General features: G+C 43.6%; 1 protein-coding gene across 1 annotated transcript in view; it reads right to left on the bottom strand.

The window, feature by feature from the left end:
• The window catches only part of LOC148504722 (uncharacterized), an 80,620-nt gene that overhangs the window by 40,076 nt on the left and 16,626 nt on the right, over window positions 1-23,918 (bottom strand). The window contains exons 7-8 of the mRNA XM_088448572.1: window positions 22,361-23,256; window positions 236-291 (exon numbers count right to left, since the gene is read on the bottom strand). Coding sequence (XP_088304698.1) covers window positions 236-291; window positions 22,361-23,256 — 952 coding nt within the window. The remainder of the gene's footprint in view (window positions 1-235; window positions 292-22,360; window positions 23,257-23,918) is intronic.

Below are 23,918 nucleotides of genomic sequence, written 5' to 3'. Positions count from 1 at the left end.
GCCCAAGGTGTCGGATGGCGGTTGATACTTTCTGGCACTTACTCTGGGATTGCCCCACAGTTCAGACATTTTGGTGCAAGGTTATACAAGCTCTTTCCAATACTGGGATTCAAGACCCTTTTCTCACCCCAAAAGTATGCTGCTTGGGTATCCTGGAGGATACCATTCTAGATAATTATGATAGGCAGTTTGTTGTTAATATGTGTACCTTGGCCAAGGTTAATATTGCTTGCACCTGGATGGCCTCTCAGGGTCCAGACTTTTGTGCATGGCTTGCGCTGGTTCGTACCACTGTCAGGCAAGAGAAATACATTATATAACTCAAAAGGCAGAGTTTAAATTTGATTGCACTTGGAGTAGATGGTGTAGGTCCAGATATGCTCTCCCTGATGTGTAATGTCTAACCGATGTTTAATTGATTGTATGTTATAAGTGCAGGCGTGGGAGAAGCTCCTCTTCTCTCTTTCATTTTATTTCCCCTTTTTTGAAATTTTTTTTTTTTCCGTTTTTTTTTTATAAATATACTGTTATCTAATAGTAAAAAGAGTTTCTGTTTATTATGATGGAATAGATGTCCTAATTGGGATATATTATTTGAATGTTTCTGTGTTTAGGACTGAATTGTACCACATAGATATGTTTGTAATATGTGCAACATCTCTACACATTCGGGATGACACTCATAATTTCAGGATAGTTTAAAGATATTTAATTATTGGTTAAATCTGTACCTCATTATTCTGTAAGTTTCCCCTTATTTGTCACGATGATTCGTATGTTCTGTATTGTAATATGCTATTATTATTGTTAATGTTTCTATTGAGTGTTGGTATTTTGTAAATTCCAATAAAATATACTCAATTTAAAAAAACAAACACCATGATGTTTAATGTGTAGATTCAATAGAAACTTAAAAATAATTTTTTAACCACCTGTATGTAATGTGACGTAAGGAGGTGGATCATAGGGAGGTGGATCAATATAGGTGAGAAAATTGAATTTAAATCCGTCACACAGGATATTTTATCTTAAGGATGACAAACCCCCAGATTTAACATTAAAAATATTATTTATCCTGATTGAGAGGATCTACCATAGACACAAATTATCAATGACACAATGGGGAAAAAGAAAGCTTGGTCAGCTATGGTGCACGTACAAAAAACTATAATAAATTATAACTTTTAATGTTTCATTCACACAAAAACAAAGGGGGGATAGGGGATACAGGTCATCTACAGGCATCAGCAAACAAATAAACCAGAAATAACAAAGGTCCTGATTCAGAGCTGAACGCTTTGACCAGAGCGCTCGCTCTGAATCAGGGCCCTCCTACCTTTTTTGGAGCATCCTCATGGACGTTCGCATAGCTGTGGGTTACCACCCACAGCTATAGCAAGCGTCCATGATGATGGTCGCGATGGTCGTGACCATCGGGCTTGCGATGGAGACCCTGTGGTAGGGTCTCGCTACCGCAAGCCCTGGAGTGATTTTGGCTCTATTAGAGCCAAAATCACTCCCACTGACATCACTAGTGATGTCAGTGGGGCCGTCTGGCAGGCACGCCCACCAAAGGGGGCGTGCTGTCAACATCGACAGCACGCCCCCTTTGGTGCGAGACCCGGAGCGATGGTCTCGCGCATGCACACGACGCAGCTCCCTCCGTCGTGCGCATGCGCAGTGGGGAACATCGACCTGCTTGCGAGCATCCTGCCGCTCGCGAGTGAGTCTGAATGACCCCCAAAGTGCATTGATCAATCGCCTCAATCTACCATCAGAGTTTCATTTAAATTAAATAAGGGGGAGGGGCTCCGAGGAGCAGCATGTGCAGGGGGCACCCTTACCCTCTGTAACATATATGTGCCATGGAAGCCACTACATTATAGGAGAAGGAATTGTAGAATAAGGAACCTCTTAAGTCTTCATTTCAAAATGAAATTGAGTCTTAAGCTGCATACACACACAACGATTTTGTTACCAACGATTTTATGAATGATTTTCTGTCAGATTATCTGTCAGATTTTTTAAAGTGTAAGGAACGATTTTTTTGAACTACGATTTTTGTATATTCCCTTAATGAAAATCGTTGAGTTGACAAGTCTGACTGAACTACAAACTACAATCGTGAACGCGCATGAACGATTATCGTTCATTTGACTCAGAAAGTGAATGATTTTTTCAAATGATTATCGTTAAACGATAATCGTTCAAAAAATCATTGTGTGTATATGCAGCTTTAGAAATAACTTTCGCAAATGGAGGAAGACGAGGGGATTTCCAATGCTGGGCTCTGGTGGCCCTGGCAGATACTATAATGTGACCAAGGATATAGTGAGCACATTTAGGAACAGTGGAAGGATACCAATGTAGGAGGGCTATGGAGGGGTCTGGGGTTAAGGTGAGGCCTGATACATCATATATAAGGGTAAACACTTCTGTCCAAAAGGGCATAATATAGGACATTCCCAAAAAACATGGAAAATAGAACCATCAGAATTGCAGAGACGCCAGCACAATGTTGAAGTCACAGGCCATATCTTATGGAGTTTAGAGGGACTGAAGTACAATCTATTTAAGAGCTGGACCTGCATTTCAGTATGATTGGTGCATTTAGAAAGGGAGAAGGAATAAGGTGAATAGATTCCCACTGTTTAAGGGTGAAAAGTACGTTGGAGATCAGTCTCCCATTTAGGCTGAACTAGGGACTTAGCCGTCAAATCTGGAGGGACAAAAAAACAATACCAGTAAGATATGGCTCCACGGGAAGGTCTAGTCAACCTACCTAGAACTCAATCCAGTTGTAATTGAAACACATTGGGATCTGTATACATACTATAAACCCAGTGTTTAAGTTGAAGGTAATAGAACCAGGCTGAGGGACTTAAATTCAATTTAACAGAAAGGTCAGAAAATGGTTAAGATGGAAGATGGGGAAAGGAAATCTGTCAGAGACTCAATACCTAGGCACATCCAATAAAAGATATGCAGATGGGACAGAGATCTATTTAACGTCTGTAGGAAAACATTTCTTGTGGGAAGGGTAAACTCAAAATGGGTCTTGTGCTTAAGATCCCAAACTCTTAAGACGTTGAGGGCAGCTGCAGGGAACAGTGGAGGTTGTGGATGGAGCTGACGGGGAAGCCAAAGGTCAGGGAGAGGGAAACATTTAACGAGAGCACATTCCAAATCCATCCAGGGCTTAGAATGAGGGGGCAGAAACCAGTCACACAATTGGGAGAGTAGGGCAGCCTCATGATATCTAATAAGTTCAGGAAGGGTAAGACCCCCCCCCCTGTGGTTTTGAGTGAATCGTAAGATTATAAGCCATATTGGGGGGTTTACGTTTCCACACATTAAGAAAACCTAAATCGTCTCATCTGTTGTAGTAATGTACGGGGAATTGCATAGGGAATGGCACGAAATAGGTACATCAGTTTTGGTAACATCATTTTAAATGTCGCAAGACGTCCTAACCAGGAGAACTCGTGACACATCCACTTCAACTGGGTCAATAAGGGGATGTAATAAACCTTGTGAACATTTTTAATGCTAGAGGGGATGGGGAAGTTTGGGGAAGACCCTTTCTATTCCAACATGACTGTGCTCCAGTGCAAAAAAGCCAGGACTATAAAGACATGTGGGGTCTTTCAGACCCGCTCGCGAGCGGCAAGACGCTCGCAAGCGGGTTGATGTTCCCCACTGCGCATGCGCACGACGGAGGGAGCTCCGTCGTGCGCATGCACGAGACCCAGCGAGCGACGGGCTCACCATCGCTCCGGGTCTCGCACCAAAGGGGACGTGCTGTCGATGTTGATTGACAGCACGCCCCCTTTGGTGGGCGTGCCTGCCAGACGGAGGCGTTCCCATGGGAATGCCTACCGTCTCAAGCCGGCCCCACTGACATCACTAGTGATGTCAGTGGGAGTGATTTTGGCTCTAATAGAGCCAAAATCACTCCAGGGCTTGCAGCAGCGAGACCCTATTGCAGGGTCTCCGTCGCAAGCCCGATGGTTGCGATGGTCAAGACCATCGCGACCATCATCATGGACACTCGCTATAGCTGTGGGTGGTAACCCTCAGCTATGCGAGCGTCCATGAGGACGCTCCAAAAAGGTAGGAGGGCCCTGATTCAGAGCGAGCGCTCTGGTAAGAGCGTTCAGCTCTGAATCAGGCCCATGGTTTGATGAGTTTGATGTGGAAAAACTTGACTGGCCAGCACTGAGCCCTGACCACTTTATTGAGCACCTTTGGGTTAAACTGGAACGGAGATTGCGAGCCAGATGTTCTCGTCCAACATCAGTGCCTCACCTCATACATACGCTACAGAATGAATGGGCACAAATTCCCACAGAAACCCTCCAAACACTTGAAGAAAGCCTTCTGTATATAAAAATAAAGTGTGTGTGTGATTAAATGGGATTATTGACACCTATTTAGGAAGTGAAGGTAAGGTGAAAATGATTTTACAAAAACCTAATTGCGTAAAACAATTGTCAGAATCAACATTGTAATTTACAAATCTGATAAATCTTATAAATAAGTATATTACTGATATTTTACTGTAATCCTCTTAACTGTAATAGGGAGAGGTGTCTGCCATAAATATATCTATCCCTATCTTCATTTTCCAATCTGATTTCAGTGTCAATTTTCTTAATATCTTATGTCATAATAAGGATAAAAATAGTCCCAATATTTCACCAAAATAAGACAAATTTAAGTAATTGTTCCTAATATTTAATTGGAATGGGACAGATATAAGTGATTGTTCCTAAGAAGATGTGGGGGGGGGGCTTCCACTAATAGGATTGTTTGTGAAATATATTTTAGTTGTTTTAGAAATAATTATATTAGATCCCCAGGATTACATGAGAAATGTCGTATAATTGTTCTCCTCATTTAGGCCCACTGGTCTTGTTTCCTGTCATAATAGTTCACCATCAATGTCCCCCTCTAATGTCCATGTTATTTTCCTCATGCCAAATGCTGTTAGTACATTAGGGTGACATTTGTGGTATAGTATAAGATGTCTATCCCCTGGTGTTAGTACATTAGGGTGACATTTGTGGTATAGTATAAGATGTCTATCCCCTGGTGTTAGTGGCCCCATCAGTTGTTGGTCACGTTTGGCATTGTGTATGTTCCCCAGGTGTTACAAAGTCCTCTTTTTCAGTGGTCTTCTCATTATTCCATTATCATTTTTCTTACATGGACATTGTACATTATATATAACTGCTGCTGTGTTATAGGTAATATATTCATTTATGTACCATGTTTGGTTGTACCTATCACATTATTATTAGTAGGTACCATCACTGGGCACACCTTACATGAACCACATTACATGGATCCTTTTCTAGATAATAAAGTATTTGAGTAGTGTCAAAAATCCTGTATTTTTATTCCAAATGTTTAAACGTATAAATGTCTAGCCTATTTTATTATGGGAGATACTTCAGTTGTCTCTCAGAACTAATATCAGCATGATCCTTAAAAGAAATGACCCATTAAGCTACATTAACCAAGATCCCTGGAGAACAATTAACACCAATTCCTCTCCACCGGATGATGTCACTTCCATCTGAGTTGCTGTAAAACACAAAGCTTCCTAAAGATGGCGGCTGGACCCAATACTCAGGCACAAGAGAAAACTACATATCACACAATTCCCTGAAGATGCCTCTGACATCAGACCTATTCATTTCCGGGATCCTGGTGACATCACTTCCGCCATCCCACTCAGGGTTTTTATTACCTTGATTGTTTTCTTTATCAGGAGACCGGCACTATGATACCGGCCACTACTGCCCCACACCCCTGAAGATGCTTATTTTATACATGAAGACGGACCTCCACTTCCAGTCTGCAGCACAGGAACCGGAAATGACACTATTTTAAAAAGACAACTTACTATAGAAGTGAGCACTTTGGAAGTTACCCTCCATGCCATGATAAAGAGATATGGGGCCTTACTTATCAATGAGTTTTATCATTCACAACGAGTGACTGCGTATGATTAATGGTGCTCCAGCCAATCCGCTTCCAACTGTCATTTTTCAAACAGCTGATTGGCTGGAGCACCGTTATCATACGCAGTCACTCATTGTGAATGATAAAACATGTTGATAAATGGGGCCCATAATATCTGGAAACGTGTTGGCAGTAGGAGGTAGTGCCCGGTAGAGCTGTATACCGATACCCCGGAAGGAGGTAACACCCATGTTTGCACCATCTAGTTTCTTGAAACTGATATTAGTGATTCCTAACAGCATCATTGGTCACTTCGCTTGAAGTATGAAACCCCCTGGGTAATACATTTGGTATTTGTTTATATATGTCAGGCACAATCCCATTCACTATAATATTATTTTTATTACCTTTTAATAAAAAAGTTTTTAAACAAAGAGGGAATCTATTGGTTCTACAAAAAGATTCCTTTATATTAGAGGCAGAGTGTGCATAGTGGTGAGTATGGTACACATGTGATTTCCATCTCCCATTTGCATAGACATGTTTGGTATCACTACTGTCAGTGTAAGTGAGGTACGCCATCATCACTGACTGCTAATACCAGTAACATTACTTATACCAGCTAATGATACCTGTATATGAGAGGCAGAGTATGCATAGTGGTGAGTACAGTACACATGTGATTCCATCTCCCATTTGCATAGACACACATACATGTTTGGTGTCACTACTGTCAGTGTAAGTGAGGTACGCCATCATCACTGACTGCTAATACCAGTAACATTACTTATACCAGCTAATGATACCTGTATATGAGGCAGAGTATGCATAGTGGTGAGTACAGTACACATGTGATTACCATCTCCCATTTGCATAGACACACATACATGTTTGGTATCACTACTGTCAGTGTAAGTGAGGTACGCCATCATCACTGACTGCTAATACCAGTAACATTACTTATACCAGCTAATGATACCTGTATATGAGGCAGAGTATGCATAGTGGTGAGTACAGTACACATGTGATTACCATCTCCCGTTTGCATAGACACACATACATGTTTGGTGTCACTACTGTCAGTGTAAGTGAGGTACGCCATCATCACTGACTGCTAATACCAGTAACATTACTTATACCAGCTAATGATACCTGTATATGAGGCAGAGTATGCATAGTGGTGAGTACTGTACACATGTGATTACCATCTCCCATTTGCATAGACACACATACATGTTTGGTGTCACTACTGTAAGTGTAAGTGAGGTAAGTCATCATCACTGACTGCTAATACCAGTAACATTACTTATACCAGCTAATGATACCTGTATATGAGGCAGAGTATGCATAGTGGTGAGTACAGTACACATGTGATTACCATCTCCCGTTTGCATAGACACACATACATGTTTGGTGTCACTACTGTCAGTGTAAGTGAGGTACACCATCATCACTGACTGCTAATACCAGTCACATTACTTATACCAGCTAATGATACCTGTATATGAGAGGCAGAGTATGCATAGTGGTGAGTACTGTACACATGTGATTACCATCTCCCATTTGCATAGACACACATACATGTTTGGTGTCACAAGTGTAAGTGAAGTAAGTCATCATCACTGACTGCTAATACCAGTAACATTACTTATACCAGCTAATGATACCTGTATATGAGGCAGAGTATGCATAGTGGTGAGTACAGTACACATGTGATTACCATCTCCCGTTTGCATAGACACACATACATGTTTGGTATCACTACTGTCAGTGTAAGTGAGGTACGCCATCATCACTGACTGCTAATACCAGTAACATTACTTATACCAGCTAATGATACCTGTATATGAGGCAGAGTATGCATAGTGGTGAGTACAGTACACATGTGATTACCATCTCCCGTTTGCATAGACACACATACATGTTTGGTGTCACTACTGTCAGTGTAAGTGAGGTACGCCATCATCACTGACTGCTAATACCAGTAACATTACTTATACCAGCTAATGATACCTGTATATGAGGCAGAGTATGCATAGTGGTGAGTACAGTACACATGTGATTACCATCTCCCATTTGCATAGACACACATACATGTTTGGTATCACTACTGTCAGTGTAAGTGAGGTACGCCATCATCACTGACTGCTAATACCAGTAACATTACTTATACCAGCTAATGATACCTGTATATGAGGCAGAGTATGCATAGTGGTGAGTACAGTACACATGTGATTACCATCTCCCGTTTGCATAGACACACATACATGTTTGTTGTCACTACTGTCAGTGTAAGTGAGGTACGCCATCATCACTGACTGCTAATACCAGTAACATTACTTATACCAGCTAATGATACCTGTATATGAGGCAGAGTATGCATAGTGGTGAGTACAGTACACATGTGATTACCATCTCCCATTTGCATAGACACACATACATGTTTGGTATCACTACTGTCAGTGTAAGTGAGGTACGCCATCATCACTGACTGCTAATACCAGTAACATTACTTATACCAGCTAATGATACCTGTATATGAGGCAGAGTATGCATAGTGGTGAGTACAGTACACATGTGATTACCATCTCCCATTTGCATAGACACACATACATGTTTGGTATCACTACTGTCAGTGTAAGTGAGGTACGCCATCATCACTGACTGCTAATACCAGTAACATTACTTATACCAGCTAATGATACCTGTATATGAGGCAGAGTATGCATAGTGGTGAGTACAGTACACATGTGATTACCATCTCCCGTTTGCATAGACACACATACATGTTTGGTGTCACTACTGTCAGTGTAAGTGAGGTACGCCATCATCACTGACTGCTAATACCAGTAACATTACTTATACCAGCTAATGATACCTGTATATGAGGCAGAGTATGCATAGTGGTGAGTACTGTACACATGTGATTACCATCTCCCATTTGCATAGACACACATACATGTTTGGTGTCACTACTGTAAGTGTAAGTGAGGTAAGTCATCATCACTGACTGCTAATACCAGTAACATTACTTATACCAGCTAATGATACCTGTATATGAGGCAGAGTATGCATAGTGGTGAGTACAGTACACATGTGATTACCATCTCCCGTTTGCATAGACACACATACATGTTTGGTGTCACTACTGTCAGTGTAAGTGAGGTACACCATCATCACTGACTGCTAATACCAGTCACATTACTTATACCAGCTAATGATACCTGTATATGAGAGGCAGAGTATGCATAGTGGTGAGTACTGTACACATGTGATTACCATCTCCCATTTGCATAGACACACATACATGTTTGGTGTCACAAGTGTAAGTGAAGTAAGTCATCATCACTGACTGCTAATACCAGTAACATTACTTATACCAGCTAATGATACCTGTATATGAGGCAGAGTATGCATAGTGGTGAGTACAGTACACATGTGATTACCATCTCCCGTTTGCATAGACACACATACATGTTTGGTGTCACTATTGTCAGTGTAAGTGAGGTACACCATCATCACTGACTGCTAATACCAGTAACATTACTTATACCAGCTAATGATACCTGTATATGAGGCAGAGTATGCATAGTGGTGAGTACAGTACACATGTGATTACCATCTCCCATTTGCATAGACACACATACATGTTTGGTATCACAACTGTCAGTGTAAGTGAGGTACGCCATCATCACTGACTGCTAATACCAGTAACATTACTTATACCAGCTAATGATACCTGTATATGAGGCAGAGTATGCATAGTGGTGAGTACAGTACACGTGATTACCATCTCCCGTTTGCATAGACACACATACATGTTTGGTGTCACTACTGTCAGTGTAAGTGAGGTACGCCATCATCACTGACTGCTAATACCAGTAACATTACTTATACCAGCTAATGATACCTGTATATGAGGCAGAGTATGCATAGTGGTGAGTACAGTACACATGTGATTACCATCTCCCATTTGCATAGACACACATACATGTTTGGTATCACTACTGTCAGTGTAAGTGAGGTACGCCATCATCACTGACTGCTAATACCAGTAACATTACTTATACCAGCTAATGATACCTGTATATGAGGCAGAGTATGCATAGTGGTGAGTACAGTACACATGTGATTACCATCTCCCGTTTGCATAGACACACATACATGTTTGGTGTCACTACTGTCAGTGTAAGTGAGGTACGCCATCATCACTGACTGCTAATACCAGTAACATTACTTATACCAGCTAATGATACCTGTATATGAGGCAGAGTATGCATAGTGGTGAGTACTGTACACATGTGATTACCATCTCCCATTTGCATAGACACACATACATGTTTGGTGTCACTACTGTAAGTGTAAGTGAGGTAAGTCATCATCACTGACTGCTAATACCAGTAACATTACTTATACCAGCTAATGATACCTGTATATGAGGCAGAGTATGCATAGTGGTGAGTACAGTACACATGTGATTACCATCTCCCGTTTGCATAGACACACATACATGTTTGGTGTCACTACTGTCAGTGTAAGTGAGGTACACCATCATCACTGACTGCTAATACCAGTCACATTACTTATACCAGCTAATGATACCTGTATATGAGAGGCAGAGTATGCATAGTGGTGAGTACTGTACACATGTGATTACCATCTCCCATTTGCATAGACACACATACATGTTTGGTGTCACAAGTGTAAGTGAAGTAAGTCATCATCACTGACTGCTAATACCAGTAACATTACTTATACCAGCTAATGATACCTGTATATGAGGCAGAGTATGCATAGTGGTGAGTACAGTACACATGTGATTACCATCTCCCGTTTGCATAGACACACATACATGTTTGGTGTCACTATTGTCAGTGTAAGTGAGGTACACCATCATCACTGACTGCTAATACCAGTCACATTACTTATACCAGCTAATGATACCTGTATATGAGAGGCAGAGTATGCATAGTGGTGAGTACTGTACACATGTGATTACCATCTCCCATTTGCATAGACACACATACATGTTTGGTGTCACTACTGTAAGTGTAAGTGAGGTAAGTCATCATCACTGACTGCTAATACCAGTAACATTACTTATACCAGCTAATGATACCTGTATAGAGAGGCAGAGTATGCATAGTGGTGAGTACGGTACACATAATAATTTGCACCTTGGGAGTGGTACACGTCACCTGTACAATACCCCAAATGAAGAACTGAGCTTACTGTGATCAGCCTAAAACACTACACATTGGGCCTAATTCAGAGCCGGACGCTATTTGCAGTTGTTCGTCCAGAAAATAGGGGTGGCTATTCAAATGAACCGTTCGCTCTTTGCGGTCTGTTCATGCCTCTATGTCTGAACGAGCGAACAAAACTTGCAGTCGTTTTTTGAAAAAATACGCCCCCTGGCCGCTCGCATCCTACGTCATGTCCGCTATTTATTAGATTAATCGAGTACATCGACCAGCGTATGAACTGCTCGCTATTCTTGTGGTTGGCTTTTGCTACCACAATCTTGCGAGCAGTTCTGGCTATAAAATAACCCAGTGACGTGGTCAATGACGCTGCTGTATTCATTTTGCACATCCATAAAACGCCCGTTTGGACCTCTAAGCACGCCTGCGTTCAGATCTCCACTCCCCGTTTTCAAGCACCTTCCCCTGTTACCACCCACATACACCTCATTATGTCACTCAAAATAGCAGGCATTCGCTATTTAGCGAACAAACGATTTTCAGCCGCACTGACTGGTTCGCACATGTGTTTTACGATCTGTACGCATGCGCAGTTGGGCAAACATCGCTCGGAGCGAACGAGCGGCTCTGAATCAGGCCCTTAGTTGGATCCTCTTATATATTACATGTATCTGTGACGAGCACATGCTGATCAGTATAATCCATCCATGGGAGAGAAATGGGGAATAATGACCTCGGGATGAGTAATATATATAAGGAACGTACAGTTACAGTCATTATCTGTAACACCATAATATACATCACATAGTCTATGTACCCTCACCAGTGACCACCTTGGCAGCGCCGCTCTTCAGCACTATACACATTATATCACATAGTCTATGTACCCTCACCAGTGACCACCTTGGCAGCGCCGCTCTTCAGCACTATACACATTATATCACATAGTCTATGTACCCTCACCAGTGACCACCGTGTCAGCGCCGCTCTTCAGCGCTATACACATTATATCACATAGTCTATGTACCCTCACCAGTGACCACCTTGGCAGCACCGCTCTTCAGCACTATACACATTATATCACATAGTCTATGTACCCTCACCAGTGACCACCTTGGCAGCGCCGCTCTTCAGCACTGTACACATTATATCACATAGTCTATGTACCCTCACCAGTGACCACCTTGGCAGCACTATACACATTATATCACATAGTCTATGTACCCTCACCAGTGACCACCTTGGCAGCGCCGCTCTTCAGCGCTATACACATTATATCACATAGTCAATGTACCCTCACCAGTGACCACCTTGGCAGCGCCGCTCTTCAGCGCTATACACATTATATCACATAGTTTATGTACCCTCACCAGTGACCACCTTGGCAGCGCCGATCTTCAGCGCTATACACATTATATCACATAGTCTATGTACCCTCACCAGTGATCACCTTGGCAGCGCCGCTCTTCAGCGCTATACACATTATATCACATAGTCTATGTACCCTCACCAGTGACCACCTTGGCAGCGCCGCTCTTCAGCGCTATACACATTATATCACATAGTCTATGTATCCTCACCAGTGACCACCTTGCCAGCGCCGCTCTTCAGCGCTATACACATTATATCACATAGTCTATGTACCCTCACCAGTGACCACCTTGGCAGCGCCGATCTTCAGCGCTATACACATTATATCACATAGTCTATGTACCCTCACCAGTGACCACCTTGGCAGCGCCTCTCTTCAGCGCTATACACATTATATCACATAGTCTATGTACCCTCACCAGTGACCACCTTGGCAGCGCCGCTCTTCAGCGCTATAAACATTATATCACATAGTCTATGTACCCTCACCAGTGACCACCTTGGCAGCGCCGCTCTTCAGCACTATACACATTATATCACATAGTCTATGTACCCTCACCAGTGACCACCTTGGCAGCACTATACACATTATATCACATAGTCTATGTACCCTCACCAGTGACCACCTTGGCAGCGCTGATCTTCAGCGCTATACACATTATATCACATAGTCTATGTACCCTCACCAGTGACCACCTTGGCAGCGCCGCTCTTCAGCACTATACACATTATATCACATAGTCTATGTACCCTCACCAGTGACCACCTTGGCAGCGCCGCTCTTCAGCACTATACACATTATATCACATAGTCTATGTACCCTAGTCTATGTACCCTCACCAGTGACCACCTTGGCAGCGCCGCTCTTCAGCACTATACACATTATATCACATAGTCTATGTACCCTCACCAGTGACCACCTTGGCAGCGCCGCTCTTCAGCACTATACACAATATATCACATACTCTATGTACCCTCACCAGTGACCACCTTGGCAGTGCCGCTCTTCAGCACTATACACATTATATCACATAGTCTATGTACCCTCACCAGTGACCACCTTGGCAGCGCCGCTCTTCAGCACTATACACATTATATCACATAGTCTATGTACCCTCACCAGTGACACCTTGGCAGCGCCGCTCTTCAGCACTATACACATTATATCACATAGTCTATGTACCCTCACCAGTGACCACCTTGGCAGCGCCGCTCTTCAGCACTATACACATTATATCACATAGTCTATGTACCCTCACCAGTGACCATCTTGGCAGCGCCGCTCTTCAGCACTATACACATTATATCACATAGTCTATGTACCCTCACCAGTGACCACCTTGGCAGCGCCGCTCTTCAGCACTATACACATTATATCACATAGTCTATGAAGGTCTGCGGGATGGATCTTGTAGTGGTGTTAGGAGACAGCAGCCAGATAATTGAGGCCTTTATTCCCGGCCCTTGTAGTGTAGATTTGTGGTGGTGACAATAATTGTCTCTCTGCTTTGTATTATTTATGCAGAACACACACAATTATTATCTTGTTTTTTCAAGAAATTACCTAAAAAGGCCAAAATAATCTCCCCAAAACAAGCAAAAACATTTTTCATTGAATTCCAAGAAATTGAAAAGAAACCTAATGTTTTTCTTATATTTTTGTTCTCACCACCACCATGAAATACTTTGTGGTTTGTGCGTCACCATAAATCCACCATTCCAAAGTAGCAAACAGCTGAATTCTACCCATAAGTTTCCATAATAAAATCTGTTTTCAAAAATAATAATGTATTTTATCTTCTCTGTATGACTGATATACATAAAATGTAGCCCCTATATAACAATGACGTGGTCTGTTATTACTGCAGAGAGTGGTGCCGATATCTAATAGACTAATAATGTATTTATCTTCTCCGTGTATGATTGATATACATAAAATGTATCCCCTATATAACAACGACGTGGTCTGTTATTATTGCAGAGAGTGGTGCCGATATCTAATAGACTAATAATGTATTTATCTTCTCCGTGTATGACTGATATACATAAAATGTATCCTCTATATAACAATGACGTGGTCTGTTATTACTGCAGAGAGTGGTGCTGATATCTAATAGTATAATAATGTATTTATCTTCTCTGTGTATGACTGATATACATAAAATGTATCCCCTATATAACAACGACGTGGTCTGTTATTACTGCAGAGAGTGGTGCTGATATCTAATAGTATAATAATGTATTTATCTTCTCTGTGTATGACTGATATACATAAAATGTATCCCCTATATAACAACGACGTGGTCTGTTATTATTGCAGAGAGTGGTGCCGATATCTAATAGACTAATAATGTATTTATCTTCTCCGTGTATGACTGATATACATAATATGTATCCCCTATATAACAACGACATGGTCTGTTATTACTGCAGAGAGTGGTGCTGATATCTAATAGTATAATAATGTATTTATCTTCTCTGTGTATGACTGATATACATAAAATGTATCCTCTATATAACAATGACGTGGTCTGTTATTACTGCAGAGAGTGGTGCTGATATCTAATAGTATAATAATGTATTTATCTTCTCTGTGTATGACTGATATACATAAAATGTATCCCCTATATAACAACGACGTGGTCTGTTATTACTGCAGAGAGTGGTGCTGATATCTAATAGTATAATAATGTATTTATCTTCTCCGTGTATGACTGATATACATAAAATGTATCCCCTATATAACAACGACGTGGTCTGTTATTACTGCAGAGTGGTGCTGATATCTAATAGAATAATAATGTATTTATCTTCTCCGTGTATGACTGATATACATAAAATGTATCCCCTATATAATAATGACGTGGTCTGTTATTACTGTGGAGAGTGGTGCTGATATCTGATAGAATAATAATGTATCTATCTTCTCTGTGTATGACTGATATATATAAAATGTATCCCCTATATAATAATGACGTGGTCTGTTATTACTGTGGAGAGTGGTGCCGATATCTAATAGAATAAAGACAATACTACAAAGGTACGTACACAATGGGCGATTAAAGTGGACGACTGAACAATAACGATATCGTTAAGTCATCCACTTTATCATCCATTTTTAACACAAAAATGATTAACGATAACGGCGATGCGCATTCCCATCGTTCGTTCGTCATTATCGTTCATCGGGTTAACATGCAGGCCAACCTGCTGCATGTTATGGAATGGTGGAGAGAGCCCGGCGCTGAACGATATCTTTCAGCGGGTGTGCTCAATTTCATGAACGACATTGAGCACAGCCTGCCGGGGACACACTAGACGACATCGCTCAGGGAGCATATCGTCTAGTGTGTACGCTCCTTAAGTGTCACCCGAGTGATCTATCCCAGTTTTATATTACTGACACATGGAGGATTAGGAAAGATTAGATCTGATAGGTGATGTATGAGGAGTTATATAGCAGCTATACACAGATGGGGGTCATCCTCCAATAAGATATAACACATTATACAAAGAGGAGGGTTGTACAGCGCTAGGGAAATCTAAAAACAATAATTAATTCACATGAGGCTTAATAAAGATGCATTATAAATGAAATGTACAGTATTTAATATGAAAAAAATCAATGATAGAAATGACAAACATTATACACATAAATCATATAAAACACAGGTCACTGATATTCAGGCTAATTCTGATTACAAATAAGTGGGCACCAATAATAGTAAATAGAGAACCAGATGTAAATGGTAACGTCACAAGCTAATAGGTAATGGAAAGAAGTTTGGTGCATCCGGGTAATGGCCAGTTGGCAGATAGTTATATTACCAGGTTGCTGTGATAGAAGCCCGTCCAGTCTTTAGCAGGAAAGCTCGCAGTGGGTGATGGCTGGCCGGTGTAATCGCTGGATGTCCCAACATTCCTGCTTTCACTCCTGGTCCAGATAAGGAAGGACAAGTGGCCCAAACATGACCAGTGTAGAAAGTGACTAACGCATTTCGTCTTGGAATTAGACCCACAACCTCTTCAGTAGCGTGTATAATATGGCTGCCTTATATACCCAAGGAGCAGATCAAACAAGCATCAGGGGGGAACCATAATTAGCCATGCCATATGTAAGAATAATAAGTATATTACATAGAAAGCAATCATTACCTAATGTATAATCAGCAAGAGTTTGTAAAAACAATATAAACCCTAAGAATAAAAAGTTCCATTTACCAATTAATGCAGCCGATCCTGAGTCTGCGTCACATGATGTATACAATGGCACGTGATCGAAATGGACCAATCGTGTCAGTCTCTGCAGAATGAACTAGAGAGGGAGTCTGGATAATCAGATCCACCCGGTCATGTGATATAAGCACACACATGACCAGAATGGACCAATCATGGAGATCTATGTAAAAAAAAACAGTAAGAGGAATGGATGATTTGTTCCACCCGGTCACATGGTAAACCGCAGTCACGTGACCGGTTACACCAGTAACAATGAGCAAGAGTTGTCATGGTGACAATATACAAATACAAGTCTCCGGGCAGATAGCATGTGAATAATGTCACGTGATAGAGCTGACCAATCCCAATCATTAAATGTTATATGCTTGATAAAAGCGCTGATTAAAGGCGCTGAAACGTCGCTGAAACCAGCTAAGTGTCCGCATTGTTTGTTATCCGGAGTGCCGCCATTGGTTGGAGTATATATATATATATATATATATATATATATATCATAGCGATTCCCCTAAGTTATAACACAATAAGGTATAAATAACATACATGATATAGTAAGATAACGTATTAGTGATCTGTATAGCGGCAGCGTCACTGGGACCTAGGTCACATGTTATACATATATAACAAGAGATATGGTAAGAACTTACCTTTGTTATCTCTGTTTCTACGAAGTCCATAGGGTCCACAGGGTTGACCTTGGGGTTATAGCTGGATCAGGATCCAGGGGCACCACACAGTTAAGCTTTTAGCTCCCAGGATGCACTTGGGTCCTCCCCTATACCCCGCCCCCGAGCCATAGGCACCTCAGTTGGTAAGCAGCCTAGGCCGGAGGAGAATATGGAACAGAGAGAAGGAAGACTGGAACACACAAGAAACCATACTCACAGAAATGGGAGACGGAAAACCGGTGACCAGCCACACAGCCCATTTGAAGCCAGGTGCGTCAGGGCAGGCGCCCTGTGGACCCTATGGACTTCGTAGAAACAGATAACAAAGGTAAGTTCTTAACATATCTCTTGTTTTCTACTTCAGGGTCCATAGGGGGTCCACAGGGTTGACCTTGGGGATGTCCCAAAGCAGTTCAACTAAGGGCGGGGACGCTCCTGAGCAGAAAGGAGAATCCTGCGCCCGAAGGATGCATCCTGAGAGACGAAGGTGTCAAACGCATAGAACCTCAAAAACGTTTGAATTGAAGACCAAGTGGCCGCCTTACACAGCTGAACAGCAGAAGCGCCACGTCTAGCAGCCCAAGAAGGACCCACAGAACGAGTGGAATGAGCCTTAACAGAGACTGGCACAGGTAAACCCTCCTGTGCATAAGCCTCACAAATAACAGAACGAAGCCAACGGGCTAACATTTGTTTGTTGGCAGGCCAACCCCTCTTGTGAAAACCAAAGAGGATAAACAAGGTATCAGACCTCCTAACCGAAGCTGTCCGGTCCACATAGATTCTAAGCGCCCGGACAACATCTAAGGAAGTCTCACCAGCTGAAAGATCAGGGGACTGAAAAGCTGGCACAACAAGTTCCTGATTAATGTGGAACTTCGAGACCACTTAGGGCAAAAACTCAGGACGAGTGCGGAGCACCGCTCTGTCCTGGTGAAAAATCAAAAAAGGAGGGCGACAGGAAAAAAACAGTCTTAAATGTCAGCCACTTGAGCTCCACCGACTCAAGAGGCTCAAACGGAGGACCCTGCAGGACCCGTAGAACCACCAAGTCCCAAGGAGCCACGGGAGGCTGGATCCTGAGAACACCTTGGAAAAAGGTGTGAACATCCGGTAGTATTGCAATCCGCCGTTGAAACCACACGGACAAGGCGGACACATGAACCTTCAGAGATGCAAGGCGTAAGCCGAGGTCCAATCCTGATTGAAGAAATTCCAAGATCCTAGAAACTCGGAACACCTGAGGATCATAATGTCTGGACTCACACTACTGAAAGTAAGTGTGCCACACCCTGTGATAAATCCGTGCTGAAGCAGGCTTGCATGCCCTGAGCATGGCACCAATAACCGAACTGGAGAAGCCCCGAGACCTCAAGACGGCTGTCTCAAGAGCCACGCCATCAAAGACAGCCGACCCAGATCCAGGTAAAGGCAGGGCCCTTGAGACAACAGGTCCCGACGCTGAGGAAGAAGGTACGTCGCGTCGATGGAGAGGCTCCTGAGATCGGAGTACCAAGGCCGTCTGGGCCACGCCGGAGCTACCAGCACGAGCATGCCGCCGTCCTGCTTGAATTTCCGCAGAAACCGAGGAAGTAGGGATATCGGAGGAAACATACGCCAGGTGAAACGTCCATTTCACCGACAGCGCGTCCACCAGACTTGCGCCTGCGTCTCTTGTCCTTGACCCGTAAACGGGCAACTTGTGATTGTGACGGGAGGCCATCAAGTCCAGCTCCGGCAGTCCCCACCTGTCCACGAGTAGCTGAAATACCTCTGGGTGAAGCGACCATTCCCCGGGATGCACGTCATGACGGCTGAGGAAGTCCGCTTCCCAATTGAGGACTCCGGGGATGAAGACCGCAGAGATCGCTGGAATGTGACAGTGACACTCCGCCCAAGTCAGGATGCGAGACACCTCCGACATCGCTGCCTGACTGCGAGTTCCTCCTTGGTGGTTGATATACGCCACCGTGGTGGCGTTGTCGGACTGCACCTGTACCGCCCTTCCGTGAAGAGCGGGACCGGACAACTGCAGGGCCCTGTATACTGCCCGCAGTTCCAGGATGTTGATGGGGAGAAGTGCTTCTTCCGCAGACCAACGACCCTGGAGAGACAATGAACCGGTCACTGCCCCCCAACCCCGGAGACTGGCATCTGTTGTGAGCAGCACCCAGTCCGGGATCCAAAAGTGGCAACCCTCGACCAGATGAGCTGTCTGAAGCCACCAAGCCAAAGATTGCCGAACCTCCGGAGACAACACCAGCACCTGAGAGCGGATCCGGTGAGGTAACCCGTTCCATTCCGATAAAATCAACCCCTGCAGGGGCCGGGAATGGAACTGGGCAAATTCCACCATGTCGAATGTCGACACCATGGACCTCAGAACTCTCATAGCCGAATGGACCGACAGGCGGCGACTGCTCAGGCGACCTTCTCCGGAGTCAGAAAAATCCTTTGCTGATGCGAATCCAGCAGGGCTCCCAAATGAACCATCTGCTGTGATGGAATCAGGGAGGACTTTTTCCAATTTATCAACCACCCGTGTGCTTGCAGGCAAGCGATCGTCAGGTGGAGATGTTGAAGCAGTACCTCTGGGGAGCTCGCTAGCAACAGGAGGTCATCCAGATACGGCCGTACATTCTGGTTCCGAAGATGTGCGTCCATGACCGCCATAATCTTCATGATGCTGCCAAATTTTGCACGGAGTTGGAGAGCACATCCACCCAGGCGTGGAGGAGTCGCCATAGGGGCCTGCAAAGGTACCACAGGCTGCTGCGGCACAGGGGAAGCCTGTATATACATAGGCAACCCCGCATAGGGACCCACAGACTGAGACCCAGGAGGACTCCGCAATAACTGCGGGACACCCGGGGAAAGGGGGATGGTCGGCTGGGGTAACGCCCTAGTAGGGAGAGCAGTCGGGACCGACAGACGGTCCGCAATAGACACCAGCACTTGAGAAAACATCTCCCACTGTGGTTCCTGTGTCACAGAAGGTCTGGATGGGCCAGGAGCCACCTGGCACCGACTACACAGGCCATCCTGTGACAAATCCTCCCTATTCACTCCTGCAGAACAGCGTCCGCAGGAGGCCAACGCCGGAGCCACTGAGCGCTCAACCTCCTCGTCTGACATGACAGAATATATTATATATCTGGCAACAGGGCAGAAGTAAACGCACTCACCGGTGTGTTGAACAACAGCCCACAATATGGCACTGTCGCACACAACTGTATCTGACGAACCTCACAAATACGTGATCTATATAAGTGAGGTCAGTAGAAACACCCTTCCCCCACACACCTGTAGGGCTCATAGGAGAAGTAAAGGGACAGGTATAAGCTGACAGTAAGCGGAAAATAAGCACAGACAGGCAGCACTAGCAAAAGTCACATACCATGCAGAGAAGTTATACTCACTGCACCTTTCCACTACAACCTCCCAGATTCAGTGTCTGGGAGGGCTATAGTGCTGTGTACGCTGTCCTTAAATCAGTGGAGAGGTACACAGGGGGACCGGTCCGCGTGCTCCCTGAGATCTGCGTTGCCACTGTGAGAAAATGGCCCCCAGAGACCTCAGAGGAGGAGTGGCCGTGTAACTGCAGCTCAGTGACGCCAGACTGCGTGCTGAAAGGCGCGCTGAGCTGAGGGGAGGAGCCGCTGAACAGGGAAGGCTTCCTCCCCTGGTTTGCCTGTTATCCCTGGTGGTCTAGTGGTCCCACGGGTTATGGGGGGGGCCCGCCGCCACTGCCAGCAGCCTCCGGTCTTTCCCCAGGACCGGAGGCTAAAGGACTGCATTTTAAGGCATTCCGCGCGCCGCCGCTAGCCAGCGACGCGCAGCTTACCTGAATCCCCGGCGACTCCGGCAGCAGTCCTGGGAGGTAGACAGAGTCCGGCTAGTACGGACTCTGTCCTCCCGCCGCGATCCCCAGATCAGTACTGGCGTCGCGGCGCCAGTCGGGGATCAGAGCGGCAGCGTGGGCGTCTGTATAGACAGCCCTTCGCTACCGTCTGTAGTAAAAAGAGATTAAAATAAATAAAATCTAACTTAAAATAAAAAGCTTCTGGGGGCTGCTCCTGCAGCCCCCCTGCGTGGTGACCGACTCCGGCCGGGCACCAACTTACACTGAGGTGCCTGTGGCTCGGGGGCGGGGTATAGGGGAGGACCCAAGTGCATCCTGTGAGCTAAAAGCTTAACTGTGTGGTGCCCATGGATCCTGATCCAGCTATAACCCCAAGGTCAACCCTGTGGACCCCCTATGGACCCTGAAGTAGAAATATATATATATATCATAGCGATTCTCCTAAGTTATATAACACAAAAAGGTATAAATAACATATATGATATAGTAAGATAATGGATTAGTGATCTGTATAGCGGCAGTGTTACTGGGATCTAGGTCACATTATAAACACATTATTACCATATATTGTATAGTTATAATGTTGATAATATTAGTAATAACGTGCGATAGTGTCCACTAGTGAGTCACATGATATAATCGCGCCCAATTACACTAATAAGGGTAGATATAATATATACATATCTAAGCAAATTATTCATCCTAAATCCCTATTGTAGGCTTATTCTGCAAATATATAGAATAAGAAGAGCTTAGATTTAGGTATAATGAGAATCACATGTAACATATTACGGTATATTCGGATACTGGGGATATATATATATATATATCCCCTGGGTGTATTCATAGTAGATATTATATATTTTAATGCATCGTTACCAAGCCCTATATTATTTATTGTTGTTGAGATATCTCTATCGTTGTATATCCCCCCTCTCTTTATATTGATGACACACATCCCAATTATCTGCGGATGTAGAACTTAAAATACTGTGTGACTGGACTGGAGTGTTACTAAAACCCTGTTTTGTATCAGCTCATTGAAATACTTTTCTCATGTGTGACATCTGATGTCTAACAAGGTTCGTTTTTCGTGTAAAACATTTCCCACACTCAGAGCATGGAAATGGTTTCCTTCCTGTGTGACATCTCTGATGTGTAACAAGATCAGAGTTCTGTGTAAAACATTTCCAACACTCAGGACATGGAAATGGTTTCTCACCTGTGTGACGTCTCTGATGTATAACAAGAGCTGCTTTATATGAAAAACATTTCCCACACTCAGAGCAACTAAACGGCTTCTCACCAGTGTGTATCATCTGATGTCTATTACAAACAGATTTCTGGGTAAAGCATTTTCCACACTCAGAGCATAGAAATGGCTTCTCACCTGTATGAGTTCTCTCATGGGCAACAAGATTAAATTTATATGTAAAACATTTTCCACACTCAGAACATGAAAATGACTTAACACCTGTGTGAGTTCTCTGATGTGTAACAAGATCAGTTTTGACTGTAAAACATTTCCCACACTCAGTACATGGAAATGGCTTCTCACCTGTGTGACGTCTCTGATGTGTAACAAGATGTGATTTCAGTATAAAACATTTCCCACACTCAGAACATGGAAATGGCCTCTCACCTGTGTGAGTTTTCTGATGTCCAACAGAAACTGACCGACGTATAGAACTTTTACCAGATTTAGATAACATTCTATTACCTATATGAGCTGTACTGTGTGTAGCAAGATCTGAATTATCAGGAGAACGTTCCTCATGATTAGAGGGACCAGATGATATATCTGCACTGTGAAGTGCTGGTTGTATATTTAGGGTAATTGGAGTTTCTCCTGGACAATCTTGTCTGATGTTCTTATCTTCTATTTTAAAATCTGGTGACACGATGAGATCTCCCTGCGAGGTATTCCTGCTTGTGCGTCCATCTACTGGAAACAAATGTATAAGAATGAACAATTTACACTGAGAGCAAATGTTCTTGGATGTCTCTGCGCTCTCTTAAACTTAACATGTATAAGACTGAGCTGATCGTCTTCCCACCATCTGGAGTCCCCTCAGCTCCCTCAATTTTATTATCCATCGACAACCTCACCATCTCTTCTAACCCCCAAACGACTAGTGATGCGCGGGCACGTATGGACGATAACGATATTGTCCATACTTGCTGGCAACCTGGTTGATATCGACAAGGTCACATAAGGACCCACGATCATTGATCGCAGATTGCTGGCCTGTCGTTGGTGGGTTGGTGGTGTGCTGGATGAACAATAACGATCATTTAGCACATCGGGAAGGTGCAGGACGATCAGCCAGCGATATCATTATCGTTGACTGTTCGTACCATGTGTACGCACCATAACACCCTCTTCCACTCACTGTTCATCTCTAAACAGGGCTAATGTAACCTCCTCCTATGTGGCCTCCTCAATACTCATTTCTCTCCACTGAAATCTGTACTCAATGCTTCTGCCTGGCACATCTCCAAATTACTACTTCTGCCTCCCCTCTACTACAGGTCCTACACTGGCTCCCCATCCCCATCAGAAAACATTCAAACTCCTCACAATCTCCTATGAAGCCACCATACATA

The sequence above is a fragment of the Taudactylus pleione genome, unplaced genomic scaffold, assembly GCF_031769625.1.
Source record: "Taudactylus pleione unplaced genomic scaffold, aTauple2 ptg000459l, whole genome shotgun sequence".
Lineage (NCBI taxonomy): Eukaryota > Metazoa > Chordata > Amphibia > Anura > Myobatrachidae > Taudactylus > Taudactylus pleione.
This window is presented reverse-complemented; position numbering and strand designations above follow the sequence as displayed.